The sequence below is a fragment of the Lupinus angustifolius genome, chromosome LG12 (genome assembly GCF_001865875.1).
Source record: "Lupinus angustifolius cultivar Tanjil chromosome LG12, LupAngTanjil_v1.0, whole genome shotgun sequence".
Lineage (NCBI taxonomy): Eukaryota > Viridiplantae > Streptophyta > Magnoliopsida > Fabales > Fabaceae > Lupinus > Lupinus angustifolius.
The window spans coordinates 4991099-5009005 of record NC_032020.1 but is presented as its reverse complement, the minus strand read 5'-3'; the positions used below and the strand labels follow the sequence as shown (position 1 = coordinate 5009005).

The 17907-nt window shown below is 33.6% G+C and overlaps 1 protein-coding gene across 2 annotated transcripts; it reads right to left on the bottom strand.

The window, feature by feature from the left end:
• Nucleotides 8679–16327, bottom strand: LOC109363037 (3-hydroxyisobutyryl-CoA hydrolase-like protein 5). 2 transcript variants are annotated; one of them, XM_019609204.1, is made up of 16 exons: nt 16241–16327; nt 15648–15716; nt 15289–15372; nt 15137–15205; nt 13904–13967; nt 13658–13731; nt 13460–13543; nt 13161–13245; nt 12889–12974; nt 11744–11865; nt 11573–11633; nt 11377–11475; nt 10184–10285; nt 10040–10081; nt 9063–9169; nt 8679–8974 (listed from the first exon to the last, which is right to left on the bottom strand). In XM_019609204.1, the coding sequence occupies exons 2-16, from the start codon at nt 15681–15683 to the stop codon at nt 8908–8910; spliced, it is 1182 nt and encodes a 393-aa protein (XP_019464749.1). In that variant the 5' UTR covers nt 15684–15716; nt 16241–16327; the 3' UTR covers nt 8679–8907. The 2 variants fall into 2 exon arrangements, with proteins under 2 accessions (XP_019464749.1, XP_019464747.1); XM_019609202.1 differs by lacking the exon at nt 16241–16327 and adding an exon at nt 15816–15943.

The window sequence follows — 17907 nt, the reverse complement described above, 5'->3', positions numbered from 1 at the left end:
CTCAAGTTGCATTTGTCTCTCTTGTTGGATCAACATGGAGAAGACTTTGTGTTATGGATGGAAAATGGTCAATCATCATATTTTGTGATCTAACAATTGAGAATTTATCATTCAATCTCGTTAAAAAGCATATCACATAATTTTTTTCTCTATAATTTTGTACATTTGGGATGGTAGGACAAGAGCACTTGATATCACAAGTGCAAGGGGTGTTGGTATGTAATTATCTAGCTTTTGCCATAGCCCATTGATTTAGTTGTAGTAGGCACTAATTGAATTATTCCCTTGTTTAATTGAATGGATCTCACTAATTAACTTAGAGATCCTCTACACTTTTCCCTCATGATATCTTTCACGTAAGTCATCCAAAATATCTTTTGCATTTTCCATCCACAGAACCGATTAAGTAATAGAGGGTTCAATGGATTGAGTTAACCAAGATACAACCAAATTATTGCATCTTTTCCAGCTTGTAAAGCTTTGATCATGAGTAGGGGATCTTGGTAGAGTTCCATCTAAAACTCTAACTTGTTCTTGGATACAAGAGCCATGGTCATGGCACGAGACCATGGGTGGTATTTTCACCGTTTAACCGAGATGAGACAAGAACAATACCTGGATTTTCATTGGAATGTATGTAATAGGCACTTGTTGGATCCATGGTAGCATTGATGATTGTAGTAGTAGTCATTTTCTTCAAGAATGTTGGCGATGGCAGAAAAAAAAGGAGGAGAAAGACGACGCCTTTTATTATGAAAAAATAAGAAGAATAGGAAGTGAATTAGAGGCGCAACAACGTCACCCTTTAAAATGGTGCTTTGATACCATGTAAAATGGTATAAGCCATCACTATGAAGAAGATGAAAAATGAATGAGCTTTAATGAGGAATATTGTCTTTAACCGAAAATAAGAGTTAGGAGGATAGTGCAGAGAGTTTAAATAATACTTCTTTGAAAGTGCAAAGTGTCCAAGTGTTGCACTAATAAATTGCCTATGTTTTGATGAAGACAAGGATTTATTGAAAGCTTGAAGATGACTCGACAAATCAATATCACATAGACTCGAGGATCTCATATCTAGACTAGGCTTTTACAATAGTCACTTTTAGAGTCTTAGATGTGTGTCTTAGATATTGAGTTTAGCTTAGGTAACCCTAGATGCAATTGTCACAAGTATTAAATATAATCAAATCATTTACATGAGACATGTCATCTAGATTATTATATGTTCATGCATTAATCATACATGTTATCTGTGCATAGTAAAGTAGGAAAAATAGCGCTAGGAAAATTTGATTCAAAAGTAGATGAGAGTATACTTTAAGGGTACTCATTGCATAGTAAAGCTTATCGAGTGTTTAATAAATATTCCATGCTACTAGAAGAGTCTATACATATTCATTTTGATGAATCTTCTCCAAAAGAGAAGATAAAGGTATTTTCTGATGATGTTTGTTGTAGGTGCTTTAGAAGAAGCATACTCTAAGGACATAGACCAGGACAAAGAAGAACAAGCATAGCAAATTGGCCAAGATGAGCATCAGGACATGCCAATCGTGTGGAAGACTAAGAAAGATCATCTACTTGACAAAGTTATAGGTGATATCTCTACGGGGGTGGTAACCCGTAGTTCTTTACATAATTTTTGTAACTTCGTTGCTTTCGTATCTCAAATCGAGCCAAAGACCATCCATGAGGCCATTGAGGATGTGCACTGGGGTATAGCTATGCAAGAAGAGCTAAACTAGTTTGAGCGCAATAATGTATGAGACTTGGTCCCTAAGTCAAATGAACATCCAACGATTGGTACTAGATGGGTCTTTCGAAATAAACTAGATGAATCTAGATTGATCATTAGAAATAAGGCACGCTTAGTGGCCAAAGGCTACAACCAGGAGGAAGACATCGATTATGATGAGACCTACGCTCCTGTAGCCAGATTAGAGGCCATTAGGATGCTTTTATCCTTTGCATCAATTATGAACTTTAAGTTCTTTCAAATGGATGTCAAGAGTGCCTTTCTGAATGGCTACATTCAAGAAGAGGTGTATATTATTCAACCTCTCGGCTTTGAAAACTTTAAATATCCGAACCATGTATATAAGCTCAAGAAGGCTCTCTATGGCCTGAAACAGGCTCCTAGAGCTTGATATGACAGATTGAGCTCTTTCCTCTTAAAAAAGGGATCATAAGGGGTATGGTTGATACTATCCTCTTTATCTGAAGATTAGATGATCACGTATTACTAGTTCAAATATAGGTTGATGATATAATTTTCGAATCTACTAATGACATTCATTGTAAAGAATTTTCTAAGTTGATGCAGGGAGAATTTGAGATGTCGATGATGGGTGAGCTGACTTTCTTCCTTGGGGTAAAAATTAAACAAATGGAAAGTGGGATCTTCATTCATCAATCAAAGTATGGCAAGAAGTTACTCAAAAAGTTCGACATGGAAAAATGTAAAGAAGCCTCCACACCTGGCGTCCGCTTGATATTTAGTCAAAGACGAAAAGGGAAAAGCTATTGAGGTAACCAAGTATTGAGGGATAATCAACTCTTTATTATATTTGACTGTGAGCCGCCCCAATATTATGTTTAGTGTTTGCATGTGTACTACATTTCAAGCATTACCTAAAGATTCACATTATAGTGTTGTTAAACGTATCATGAGATATTTAAAAGGAACAATAAATATGGGATTATGGTATCCTAGGGATGACTCATTATCTTTGGTAGGGTATTCCAATTCCGACTTTGCTTGATGTAAGCTGGATCAGAAAATCAGAAGAGCACTAGTGAGACTTGTCACTTATTAGGTAGTTCCTTAGTTGCATGGCATAGTAAAAAATAAGCTTGTGTTGCGTTGTCCACTGCCGGTGTGTGTTGTGCTCAAATCCTATGGATGAAGTAACAACTTAAGGAGTTTGGTCTTAAACTAGAAAAGATCCCCATTAAATGTGATAGTACAAGTTCCATAAACCTATCCAAGAATTCCATTTTGCATTCGAGAACCAAGCATATAGAAATTAGACATCACTTCTTATATGATCATGTTCAAAAAGGCGATTGTGTGCTTGAATTTTTTGAAACTACTAAGCAATTAGATGATATTTTCACCAAGCCCCTATCATGAGATACTTTCTATGTTCTTCGAAGAGAACTTGGAATCCTTGATAAAAAATATCTTGATTAAATCGTCTAACTCTTTATTATGTGTATCGTATGTTAAATGTCTAATATGCTTCAAAATGAATACTTGTTGAATGCATTCCATTCCTAATATGATTCATGATCTAGTATAACATGCTCTATATGTATATGTGGTTGCTTAAGATTGCTTGATATATGTTAGAATTCTTTGCATGCTTCTAAAATTCAAAAACCTTTTTTATTCTTCAAATCTGATGCATGTTAATCGATTGACCATGAGTCTTAATCGATTAAAATGAGTTCCATTAGCCAACACTTTATTTTTCACGAAATTTAATCGATTAATATCCCATCTTGATCGATTACGTGGACTCATTTTTCTGAAAGTCTGGAATTTTAACTATGAATAATCGATTACGCACTGCTTTTAACTGATTAACAACATTAGATAAATTAGAACCAAAAGTGTTTTTGCCATTTTTTCAAAACCTCTCTATCCCCTTTTCTCTCAAAATATCATAGGCAACAACATAATCTAAATTCTTAGCCAAAAAGAAGAATAAACCTCACCCTCTACCCATATTGTACGTCATTTCATCTCATTCCCTCTCAAACTGGTCAAGGAAACCCCACTTTCCCATTTCCAAACCCTAAGGTTAGGTTCCCCCCAAAAATCCTTCTTCAACTTGGCTCTTGCATTCAAATGAAAAGAGGACAGTAAAAAAGGATTAAGACAACTGCTCAACGCCCATGAAGGACTCCCATTCCTACACCACCGAATCCGAATTTGAGGCTGGACCGTGGAGACCCTTACTATTCTCTCATACTCTAGGACACTCGGTTGTCAAAGTTTCAGGGTAGGAAACCAACCTACATCAGGTATGCCGATCTAACCTGGATGGCGGAACAAAATTTTGAATTTCCGCAAGATATGCAAGCTTAAGAAGTTGTCACCTTCTTAGAACTAAAGGGAAATATTTACCCTGCTTTAATTAGAGAATTTTACGCCAACTTTAGATACAAGGATGGCAAGTATTGATCTATGGTTTCTATAAAGTTGTTTGAGCTGAGTGAGGATATTTTCATGAATTTGGGAGGTTTATCCACCAATGGTGCTAGCATTGGTAATTGTGACTAGGTCAAGAATTCATTCCATGCTGCTGAGGTTTACAAGTCTTGCTTGAGAGGTCCCTATATGTATATCCAAGGAGAATTAACAAAAGTTGGGTCATCATTTGTGGAAAATAGACTATTGCACTATCGGATAGCGTACACCTTAGTTCAGAGAAACACAAATCACGCACAACCCACTGTGAATGATTTAAGGTTTATGTATGTTGTTAAGGAAAATGTTATGATTAATTGGCCTGAGGAGATTCTGAAGGTCATGTATAGTGTGTCGACATCACAATCCAAGCTGCTTCCCTATAGTATATTCACTTTGAGGATCATTGATTATCTGCATATTGATGTGTCTGATACCATCATGATGGAGTCTTCCGATAAAGATCACATGGTTGGTTAAAGTTTGATCCACAAGATGGGTATTTACAAGTATGGAAATACTTGGCAATACTAAGAGGATTACAACATTATTGTGGATTTGGACTTATCTGGAGATGAGGATCGAGTAGGAACAGATCAGCTTAATGCAGGAACTCAGGAGGAGTCGTCTAGAACAGCACCGGAGGTACCACCCTTTTGATTAGCTTAGTTGGATGCAATGGAAAAAAGGCTGAATAATAGAATGGATCTACATTTTCAGTCCTTAAAGGACTCCTACCATACAGACTTGGAGCAATTTGAGGAACGCCAGGTCGCCTACATTGATAACCACTACCAGTCTTTGAGGAGCTTTGTTCAAAACATTGTTGAAGCACAAAATGATAGGTTTTATGCAGAATTTGAGAAGCTGAGAGTCCTCATCCAGGGAGATAGTAGTCTGACAATTCCTAATGACAGAGACATTCCTCCGCATCCTTAGATTATAAGACCTTAGACCCTAGGTTTCCTTTGGTTTAGTTCTTCTATTGGCTAATTTTCATGTATTTTGGTGTTTTGTACTCTTGAGACATATTTCTCTTTGCTTTTGTTTTGGTTGTAATAATTTCTATCTACTTTTTCTGAACATTTATCACTTGGTATGCATGAGATTGAACTTTAATCGTTACTGGTTTTGTATTATATAGCTTATATTATATGCATATCTATGTCATATATAGTATGAATTATGCTTAACGGTACTTGACCATGATTGGTTATCTGCATCTATTTTGTTTGATTGAGCCTGTTGTATACATGTTGTCATAATAATGCTTGATCATTCTATTCTCAATTGGTCATTGTATAACCTTTCATGCCTTTAAACTTGTTCATTTAATGTATTCTATCAATTTAATCGATTAACTTATGCTCTTAATCGATTAAATGTGTGTAAACATGTGCATTTGTTCAAGCTTCCTTCAACTAGTTAATTAATTTATCCCCAAATTTAATTGATTGATTACAGTTTTGATTTCATTATATAACTCTTCTTACTTTTGACTAGATTAATTCGTTTATCTTTTTGATAATGTCAAAAGGGGGAGAAAGGTTACTTTGTTGTTTGATGTGAATTTGCAGGTTGTACATAATATTCAGCTATCGTGGTCCACCTATGCGCTTTAACTTTAAAATTAACAATCATGCATTCTATGACCATCATCAACCTATGCATCAAAACATGATTTGGTGTAAAGTTTGTCATCATCAAAAATGGGGAGATTGAAAGTGCAAAGTGTCACTATGAAGAATGGTGCTTTGAAATGGTGTTTTGATACCATGTAAAATGGTATAAGCCATCACTATGAAGAAGATGAAAAATGAATGAGCTTTAATGAAGAATCTCGTCTTTAACCGAAAATAAGAGTTAGGAAGATAGTGCAGAGAGTTTGAATAATATTTCTTTGAAAGTGCAAAGTGTCCAAGTGTTGCACTAATAAATTGCCTATGTTTTGATGAAGACAAGGATTTATTGAAAGCGTGAAGATGACTCGACAAATCAATATGACATAGACTCGAGAATCACATATCTAGACTAGGCTTTTACAATAGTCACTTTTAGAGTCTTAGATGTGTGTCTTAGATATTGAGTTTAGGTTAGGTAACCCTATATGCAATTCTCACAAGTCTTAAATATAATCAAATCATTTACATGAGACATGTCATCTAGATTATTATATGTTCATGCATTAATCATACATGTTATATGTGCATCTTATGCATAATATATTGGTAAAACATGTATAGTTGGTAAGCATAACATATAGGTAGTTTACCATTCAACTGGAAAATATGCCAGTTAATCGATTAAGGAAGGAGTTAATCGATTAACGTGAATTCGATTTTAACAGATAACTGAATACCTGAAAACAGTAATTCTCAACAGCCCGTTAATCGATTAACTAGGTCTCATAAATAGTTTCTATATAAACTGTGTTTTTAGGTCTTGCATCAAGAGATTATTCATTCATTTTTAGAATTGTTAGTTGCATATTTTTCGTGCTCATTTGTGTCATTTTAGGCAGAGAGAAATATATTGTGAGACAGTGAGAGGTAGTATCATGTTTAGGGTTTAATTGTGATCTAATTGCATGAGATTAATGTGTTAATCTTTGCTATCTTTTCTTGCATTTCATTTGAAGAATTCTAGGATAGAAATTCTATGTTTTTGGACATCAATTAACTCATACATATTCATGCTTACTTGTGAGTCTTGTATAAGGTTTTTAGCTGAGTTTTAATTGTGATATTTTGAGCTACATTGTGTTTGATAATACTCTGTTTTTTGTACTATTTTTGTGTTGTAATAAGGGAAGTCGTCTCTTGGTGTTGTACCACCAAAGAGACTCGGTGAGTCTTCACCAAGACTTAGAGGTCTTGAGTTTAGAACGTTTTCTTGGTTGGGGCTAGATCGTAAGAAAGGTTTTCTTAGGCGATTAGGTTAGTCAAACCAAGAAATTGGGTTCTTGGATTCAAGAAGGGAGCATCTAAGTTGGTGTATTAGTCAATCGATTAATATTAGTGAAAAAAATCTCCCGAGATCAGAAGGGGAGGCCTGTATGTAGTTTGCAAGTGAACCCACAAATGAACCAGGATAAAATTCTTTGTTGCAAGATTTTTTTATCCTTAATCTCTTTACTTTTCAAGTTGTAATATTGCCTAATTTTGGCTGATAATTTGGATACTGTAACTTTGACATATTGAGTTTAATTTTGTTCAAGCATATTTGTTTTATCTGCATCTGATTATCAGTATGTGGCTGAACAATAAGTCATTCTACAACTTGCTGTTTTCTGTGAGTTAATCGATTAAGACATAGTGTTAATCGATCAACTAGAGCTTTTTTTAGAATAGGGCTTCGGTGCAAAAAGCTGTAATTAGTAACCGGGACACCTATTTAACCTCCCCTTCTAGGTGTGTTATGTCCACTGATACCTAACATTATTGAATCTCATTACTTGAGCTATGAAAGTTAGCTATATTTATACAGTAGGAATCAGAGATGGAAATTAAAAATAGAAACCTAATAGAATAACAGAAAACAAACAAAACTGTAAATACCCAAAAAGGAAAGGTGAATAAATAAAAAGTTAATTTGGTTGGGCTATAGTTGGGCTCCTATCTAAATCATTTTTGACTATATGATCTTCTATTAACATGTATGGTTGTTGATGAACAACATTGTTACTTTCAGTTCATTTTCTTCTAAGAATTCTTATATTTCTTCTATCAATTCTCTTAGCACAACCTTGTTAGTTTCATCTATTATATTTTGAAGAACTCTTCTATCTCTTAAAATTTCTTCTATTCAAAATTCTTATTTAGAAGTCTTCTCTCTTCCAAGTTTTTAACATGGATCTTGCTTCTCATGATAATATTTGACAAGAGTTGCGGGCAACACCATCCATTCTTCAAAAATATTATGTACAACTAAAAGTTACCGAACTTCTAACAAAAGGCTTTGGAGCATTCTCCATTCAATCATCTTTTGTACAAGTTATAAGTTGTCAACATTCATTCTCCAACTTGAAGGGATGTTGAAATATATTTTGGTATGTTGAGTTAATATTGTATTGAGTTAGTAATTAGTTTAAACTCACTTACCTTTTATATAACAAACGTAACTTGAATTTCTATGAATGTAAAATATATTTGTTAATTAGTTAAGAGTTAGGTACAATTAAGTTTCTTGTACTTTCTATATAATAGGTTGATTAATTTCTTTGTAATTTGATCCATTCAATTCATTCGATTGATGAAATACACACCTATTCCTTACTCTTTGATTTCTAATAAAAGTCATTTTGCATGAAAGGTTATGTAAAATTTCTTAACCATTTGGAAAGGCATCTTCCATAATGAATGATGCCCGATGGAAGAATTTATCATGTCCCATAAATTAAGAATTTGATCCTCACTCTACCCAACAATGAAGTACAATATTTCCACCAATAATGTATTATTAAGAAATGAGTCAAGAGGAAGAAACCAAAATTCTACAAATTATAGAGAAATCAACATTATATGAAGAATAATATGTTCATTTTGAGCAAGGCTTCTCCTTCAATGAGTTCATGAGAATGATATGTTTTCTCTTATTTATCTTTCTAAAAAATATGAAGTTCTAAATCTTAGCTTTACAATAGTTTAGGCATATATAAACTAGTGAAAGTTTAGATAGTGAAATCCAAGGAATTTTTGAAGAAGCAACATCTAAGCAGAGATTGGTATTGCTTCATGTGGAACTGTGTAAGCCGAATTCTCAAATTTACCATCCCACCTGTGTGGAATTAGAGAAATAAATTTTGGTTAGTAATGAACTTTGTTTAAAGAATAATTGTTAAATCAAAACTCAGGCAACAACCAACCTGCATTCATCAATTTCTGGAATCTGCAGCTCCAAATTCTCCTGGAAGGGCTGAAAAACCAAGTCTAACTTTTCATCATCTACTCTGTCAAGAGATGGAGGTTCCCACTGAACAAATTGATTAGTTAGTATTATAAAAGAGAATCTTCAACAAAATATGTGGCAAGATTTTGCCAGTAGTTATCATAGTTTGATGATAAGTTCATATTTTTCTAGGATTTAACTGGCATTCAAAAAGTGGCTTTAATGTATGTATTAGTTTCCTAACAAAACATGGATAGCACTTTTCTTGCCTAGTTTTGGTGCATATAAATAAATGTGATTTGTGAAGATTGAGCAAGCCTTAGAAAGAATGCTATACTCTAGATTAGAAAGATGAATAAGTAGTAAGAAAGGTCCAAATTTGGGTTCTCAACATGTGTTCTAAACTATTGTTATATACAAGTTGTTTTCATCTATGAATGCAAGAAGTTTAAAAACAGTTTTCTTTTTCATTTTAATGGTACTTTTCCAAACGATTGCTTTCACAGTGGTCCCCTGGACTGCCCAGAGCCCACGAGTGAATAGAACGTTGAGTCTATCTTGGATCTCACGTGAACTTCCCCATCTATCTACATGAGGAGAAGTTTGGTTTCAAGCCTCAATTCAAACAAGAGAAGTACATCATGCTAATGTGTTATGATGATCCAAATCTAATGTTGGGGTGGGGATGAACACATATAAACTAATGGTCCTATTCTAAAAAAGCCAAGTTATAGCTTTCAACTTATGGAAGTGATTGGTGCAACTTCCTAGTTAGTCTCATCTTTAGATTACTAAGATTAAGCAAAAGACCAAAAAGAAAAAACTGAACTTAATTAGTTAGATTGAGTCTTGGACTCCCACTTTCCCATCCAATTATCCAATACATATAGGACCATGCATGCATATCCAAAGAAGGAGAAATACACATAAACTGCAGAGGAAGAATCAGAATACCTTTGGAGCATTATCCTTGTCAATGGTGAGAGCTCTAATACCCTTGTCATCAAAAGACAACAAAAAATTACTTCAGCTTTTAGTAGGGACGAAATTCCAAAAATAAAAAAACAATTAGTCTAGTAATGAGAATTCATCTATTACCTCATAGATATCCTCAGATATTGTACTTCGTAGTATATTCAATGTTAATCTGAACTCCCTTTTTAGACATTCAGATAGTGTTTGATTCCTTCCTTCACGAACCTGCACATATCCAAGATAGTATACAGAAGAAGCATGAAACTCTAGCATTAGTTGGTCCATTTACTTTTACAAGGAAGACTTGCTTTTTTCCCTCATGTTAATTCAGTCAATTTCATGTACAAAGACTAGGTTGGTGATTAACTAGGTCTGCATTTACCTTTTCTGTTCATTGTCCTTTTTGTTCTCTTTTTCAATTAGGTTGAAATTAGTTTTTTATCTATGTAAATATGATATTTTTTTGGTTTAGTCCGTACTAAAATTTTATTTGGTTTTTGTCCCTAAAAATACCAAAACAATGCCTTTTTAGTCTACCATGAGGACTTAAAAGACATTGTATTTTGGCTTAAATAATTTTTTCTTCATGTAAACAGGGTAGATTTTATGATTAGTCCTAAGTTTTTTTAGGATTGCTTTAATGCCCATAAAGATTATGATTTTGGCATCCACCCCTTTATCCAAAATATGCCCCATTAAGTAACGACTTGACTGACGGTCCACCATATCAGTGTCGTCATGTGGCAGCCAAACACACCAATCGATAACATATGTCATCCATGTGATTTTTTCTTCGTATTCATGTACCATCAGTTGGCATGGTTGGCTGCCACGTGACAATTCTAACGTGGCACATTGTACGTCATATGATCACTTAACAACAACTTTTGGTTGGAGGGATGAATGTCAAAATCTCAAACTTTACTGGGATGAAACACTTATTTAAGCTTTGTTTATTTGGAAAATAAGGGACCAAAAATAAATAAAATTTTAATAGGTAGTAAAACCAAATAGCATCATGACAAAAACTTAATTAAGTCTTGATTATAAGTACTGTTGAAAACCAAGCATGGAAAATTATTGCCACTTTACATTTAAACATAATTACATTGCATGTATGAATATGTATATTTTCACAGCCAATATAAAAGGCAGATTAAAATACTTTAACTTTATGCAAGTTGGATGGGGATTTATGTTATATCTTCAATTGTTTCAAGCTTGATTTTCATTTGCCAATCATAATTTGAACAACTCAATATAGTCAGAGAAACCAGTCTTAAGATCTCACAAAATTCATATGCTAAAACCCTTACCGATCTTAACGCTATTTTCAATGCAGTGGGTGATGATCTTTTCATTCCTTTTAAATAAGCACCTACCCATCCATTTCCTTCCTTCTTTGCTTCGGCTTCCTTCATTCAGATCAAAACACATAATCATATACAGTAGCCTAGATAGGACATGTGCATACAACAAGAATAATATTTATGGAAATGTTCAAAAACTTACAAATGACTTAATAATTTCTTCAACAGAATCCTTCGAGAAGCACTCATCGATTATCGACAACCTGAAAGTGTCCAAAAGTTACTGCCATGAGTAAAGTACAATTTGCTGGTAGTGGTAATAGTGACAGTAGAATAGAAAAGAAAATACACATCATAATTGATGAAAAATTACTTGTTTAAGATACTCTCTTCATCAAGTTTGACTTCTGAAGAAAATTCTTCTATTACTGATCTTACAGTATCCTCATCACCAGAATTTAAGCTAATCAGGCGCTTCTCTAGCTCGGCGATTTTCTGGCACAGAAAATGTTATCAATGTTTATTAATTAACACTTCAAAATCATATTATATCAAGCAAACTACTTGTAACTGTTATAGTATATAACAAGGTTCATCTTTCAGATTAACAAGCCTATATGCAGAAGGAATGGGGTTCATGAAAATTAATTAATCTGGCATATTATTTCAGTGGATCAATGTTCTCTGATCAGAAAACGGAACAAATTTATTAGAGCATTTAAAATTTTATGCTTAGTGAAATTTGTTTCCTTTTAAATCCAATGGGATGACAAAACTGAATTTCTACTTAAAGATATGAAAAATCTCCTATTTGCTTCTACTTAAAATCCCATATCTTTTATTCAACTATTCTGAAACCTTATTTGCTTCTTTAGTTATCCTTTAATACATATCTTACTGAAGTAGATTTGGCTCACATCACAACTTCATATCATTTTGCTTGAGTTGAACTGACCGATAAAAAGTCTTTCGGGCTAAAGCTAGGATATAAGATCTGTAGTTTATATTAGATGGACAGCATGAAACAATTGGCTACTACACAATTTAAGATGTTATCTTCTTCTTTATGGCTTAGGCATTCAATTACTACACATATTGTTTACCAATATTTCCAAAGCAGAAAAGTTATGTATACTTTTTTATGCAGCAAGCCAGACATAACAGCAAACCCAAATGAAATTGACAACTAATCAATTAAAACTAACTTTAGAACTTGGATTGGTATGTCATATTGCAATTGGTATTGTTGATTTTCATTATGTTTGCATCCTTTATGAATAAAAAATGTCAGCCTTCTAGGTTTGGTGAACAATATAACCTCTAGCATTAGATTAAAAACTGAGACCATTCCATGTGATATTTTGTGTACATTAACTAGCATGCACCTCTTGCCCTGCCAACAGTAACTCGTGAATCTATGATTACACTCTCATGTGTGAACATCAAACATTGTGACCAAATTCCTTTGGCAGAGAGGGAGAGAGGAAGAGACAGAGAGAATATTGAAGATAATCAAACCTCAGAAGACACAAAATGTGTTGCCAGTCCAACTGCGACTAACTCCTTCCCATTCAACCGTCCTCCGGTAAGTGCTAAGAATTCACCTGCATATTTGCATGCAAAATTTAATCTAAATAATTTTCTGTCATCTACCAACATATTTTTCTACTCCTTACTTTAAATTTTTTTATGTATACAAACAGCAAGGAAAAGGAATAACTGTAAGGGGAAAAGTTTGAAATTGAAAAAAGAGGAGAGGATAAGAAAATTCTGTGCCAGATAATGCTTACCAAAATGCCCGGGTAGATGGGAATGAAAGTAAGAGAAGCCACAATCAGTGTGATATCCAAAACTTGCTTCAGGAGTGGCAAAAACCTACCAAAGTATTTGTTTTAACACACCACAAAAGTTAAGGATGGCAGTGCATTAATAATTATACTCACAATTTATCTTTATTCTCTCACAAGATTAAGTGTGTGTTTGGACAACTTATTTACTGTTGGTAAACACTGATATAAGAGAGAATTTTGGGCTGAAAAAATGCATAAAAATTAAGCAGAAGTTAACCAAAGATGAGCTAACTACTCACAGTTTTTTCCGTAACGACTGAGAACTTCATTGGGACCATCAAAGCTGAACCACCACCCATGGAAATTCCATTAACAAGAGCAACCTATTGCAACATAATAGCACCATTCTAGAATAAATAAGACTTCACTAAAATTTCACAAGCATGTAGTCCTTTAGAAATTTAAGGACAAAGGTGAATGAAGTTTCTGAACAGAACCTGTGTTTTCTTATAGGTATTAACGTGATAGCAAAGCCAGAAATATCTGTAGACCATTTCAACACAGGTATCCTCTGTCAAGAAGAAATGCATTACTCTTAAAAAAGGATAGGTAATGTAAAGATATCCTCTGACAGGTTTCACTCTTATACATCATCTACTAGTGTTAACTCAGAAAAGCAGTGAAATCTCTATCTTAACTTGTTTGCACAGATACATGTTCGTTATCGAGAATGATGCACTTACTCGTTTTCCTGCCATCATAGAATACTCTCAAATCCCCGCCAGCAGAAAATGCCCGACCAGCTCCCTGAAAAAAGATTGTGCAGCAATTGAGTTTGTAAAATGTAAACAAGTGAAGCAATAACTGCCCCAGGAAGGTAGATTGTTTCACTTTCTTTGGTTATAACATACTATAGCTGGAAAAAAATAATCTGTAACAAAGTATATCAACAGCAAAATTCTTAGGTGCTTCCAGGGCAAGAGAAATCAGCTTTGTGGTGACAAATAATTAACAGTTTCTTGCTCTGTATCACTTAAGGGGTGATAAATCACTTTTGGAGGTCATTATTATCTCCTATTTTAACCACATCTTCAACACTATTGTTGACTTTTCATTCATGATTGAGAGCAAGGAAATCAGAAATGAAAATGATAAAAATGAACTTCCTAAAATATGAACTTCAAATCTAAAATTTTAAAATTATGAAGAGCAATCAATTCTATTTTCTTTCATATTTTCTATTTTTTGTGGAACTAAAAACAGGACACAATGAAATTGCATGCCTTTATGGGATGTTTTGCACATCCTGGGAGGCATGATTATATAAGCTAATGCAATACATTATGACCTTATACATGTTGGGTATTTGAAGTGCGAGTTAGTGTAGTGAAAAAAATCTCACATTGTGTAAAACTGGATGAATTAAAGAACATATAAGTAGATAGAGCCTTAGATCTAATGTCTTAAGGTTTTGGGTAACAAGATGTGGTGTCAAACTCAAATATGTTTCTTTCATTTAGATCTCTCATTGTTTGGACTCCCCAATCCCAACAACTGGTATCATAGCCCATGGTTTAATGGCTAAAGCGAGTATTGAAGCAAGAAGTAGTCGACAGATCCAGTCATTGTGTCAACAATGTTGTCTGACGAGATCTTGATGACAAGCCAATGACGATACAACTAGATAGAAAGTTGATCTAGTGTAGCCAATACTCGAAGGGATTAAGTCACACTTGAGGAGAAGATTTGGGTATTAAAAGTATGAGTTAGTGTAGTGAAGAAGTCCTACATTGTGTATAAGTAGATGATTTAAATAGTATATAAGTGGATGGATCCATAGATCTAATGCATAAGGATTTGGCTCTAAATATGTTGTCAAACTCATTTATATGTTTCTTTTGCTTAGCTCGTAGAAAAATACTTCAAACCATGGATGAAGTTCTCCCATTGTTTGGATAAACTGAGTAAATAACAACCTTTATGATAATTAGATCTGCTTTGTCATCTTTCTCCCACTTTTCCAAATATTCTGCCAACAGAGAGACCTGATAATATAACATGTAAACATTTAAAAATAAAATAAAAACCATGAAAGAAAGATTTTCATAGTGGAATGGAGTAGAATTACCAGTTCAGGTGAGATAGCATTCAATTGCCTTGGCCTGTTCAAAGTGATCAACCTTACATGCTCTATCTCTTCTCCAATGACAACCTTAACATAAAACCTAAAATCCTCAATTCATAATTTATCGCCTTATCTTGTTTGTACAAGATTTTGATCTAGTTGCGTAAGACTCTACTGAATCCCTAGATACACTCAAAGGTCAAAGGTTCAATTTTTTAAAGCGACATTTGTTGGAGACCTGCATGTCTCACACTCTTAAAGGAATTATTTGCAGAAACCCATTTAATAATACAAAGAAGAAAAAGAAAAAGAAAAGAGAAGTGAAAATGAGGGCATTATTACAGGCTTGCTTAGTTCCTTACCTGTTCATCTGGCATTGCTGCAGCAGTAGTTGCCATTTAAATTCTTCAGAAACCAGTTTGATGCAAAAGCTGCAAAGCCAAGCCAAATAAATAATGACAATTGAGCACATTAATAAAGTGAAGAGCCAAAAGGAAGATGAAAAATATAGAAAGTGAGTTGAATTAAACCTGTAAGAAAGAGAATGAAAAAAAGTAAGCTAGAACAAAAGTCAATGGACAAATGAGGATAAACTTGACTTAGTTGAAGAGTAGATGGGAAGAAAGTAAATGGTTGGAGAAATTGATGATAGTTTTTTTATTATCGAGTTTTAGTTACCACTTACCAGACACCTTAAAACACACGTGGTAAAGATTATATTTATCATATTAATATTAGAGTAAATAGTTATTTTAATCTTTTTTTAGAGTCAAATTAATTTTAAACAAATATTGTAAAATATATTAAAAAGATTAATTTGATGCACATGTAAAATATTTAAAACCATTTTAACTTTTCTAATTTTAAAAGACCAAAATAGTAAGGTTAAAAGATAGGAGGAACTCAGTATTTACTTTTAATATTATTATCACAAGAAATTAGGAACTTCACCTACCATTCGGAGAAAAGTAGCTCCAACTACCATTCGAAGAATATAGAGTACCTCCAGCTAACAGCCCCATCAACTCTTCATCCTTACGGTACATATTTCAAAACGGGTTTTACCCTAATGGCTCTTAGTCCGCATAAAGCTCGTGCTATAAAACTCAGTTACAATTTATGTGTGTTAAAGACTTAAAGTGTAGCTGAAACCTGTCCTAAATAGACTACTGGTTCTCGCACGTTGTTTCAGAAAACATTAAATTTTAATAATTTTTAAACTCTTAAAATAAATGCACTTAAATATCAATGTATAATTTTTTTATAAAGACTGTATAAAAATGAGAAAAAGTGCATGTATAAATAAAGTAAAAGTTTTTTATATTGTTACTGTATTATTTATAATTCATTTTTAATCATTGATGTTTCATAAATAAAATTAATACAAATAAATTGTGTATAATGCACTGATTGTATATAAATCTTTAAAATGTCAGTGCATAGGTATTACACTCCAAAATTATATTTCAAATATACAATATTTACATGTTAATGGCACACATCCAATTTTATAAGTTAAGTAAATTATTAAGACACTCTCTAAGTCAACAATGCAAAATCTAACACCACAAAAACATGTAGAAGGGGCAGCGATAATGTGTTCCCAAGGCATGCTTAGTTAAAGAAGTGAGAAAATTAAAATCATGTGTGCATTTAGAGAGTTGGTTGCGGTCCAATCTAACAAGGAGATATTTGTTATGCCCCAAAATATGTGAAGTCACTTGTTGCTTTCACATAGGTGTGTTATCATGAATACAACTAAACTATCAACAGGAAAAAAGAAAATAAAAACAGGGAGATCAAACCCGACCGTATAATCCCAACCCGAAGACAGCCAAGTAAACCCATTAATAAAAATATATTTAATAAGGTACTCAAACTTATAAATTTTTTTGGATTTTGGCGACCTTTCCGTGATAGGAATATTAGTATTTCTGGAAATATGCCTTATATTTAAAATGATGTGAAACCTCCAAAGTGGTTAAGGGAATGTGTATGGGTAAGAATATGGGTGTGGGTTGGTCACGGTTTGGGTGAGTGATTGGATGTGGCCACACTTTGGCTTAGATTTGGGTAATGGAATTTGTGTTTGGGCTAAGTGTATGGATGAGGGTTTGATGCTCACAGTTTGGCTAAGGTTGAAGTTGTTAGATATCAGTGGTTAAAATACATCTAAAAGGAGGGTTGAATAGGTGTAGCGGTTAGAATGTCCGCTTTTCGAAAATCAACACTTAATGCTGAATTACCCCAAATTAATCGATTAAAGGAATGAAGATAATCCATTAACGCAAATGACTTAATCGATTAAAACAGAACAGCAAGCTCAGACAGATTCGGTTTCTTGCACGACAATTAACCGATAATGAAATGAATACACAGAGCTTACAATTTTATCAGAGTATTAACAGTATAGCACAGATACATAATATAGCAATTAATTATACTATGCAAGTTAACCGATTAAATGCAATAAAGAGAGAAAGAGAGAGAAAAAAAATCCTGCAACACGATTTTTATCCTGGTTCGTTTGCGTGTCCACTTGCAAACTACATCCAGGCCTCCCGGCTGATCTGGGAGATTTTCTTCACTATAATTGAATCAATGTTTTAAACTTCTTCCAAT

What these genes read in the sequence shown, in the direction of transcription:
- LOC109363037 (XM_019609204.1), bottom strand. Translation starts at nt 15,683, where the DNA reads ATGGCAACTACTGCTGCAGCAATGCCAGATGAACAG. An exon ending in ATGCTATCTCACCTGAACTG is followed by an intron (nt 15,206 to 15,288) that starts GTAATTCTACTC and finishes TTATATTATCAG; the next exon opens with GTCTCTCTGTTGGCAGAATA. An exon ending in TGAAAATAGCGTTAAGATCG is followed by an intron (nt 10,286 to 11,376) that starts GTAAGGGTTTTA and finishes GGATATGTGCAG; the next exon opens with GTTCGTGAAGGAAGGAATCA.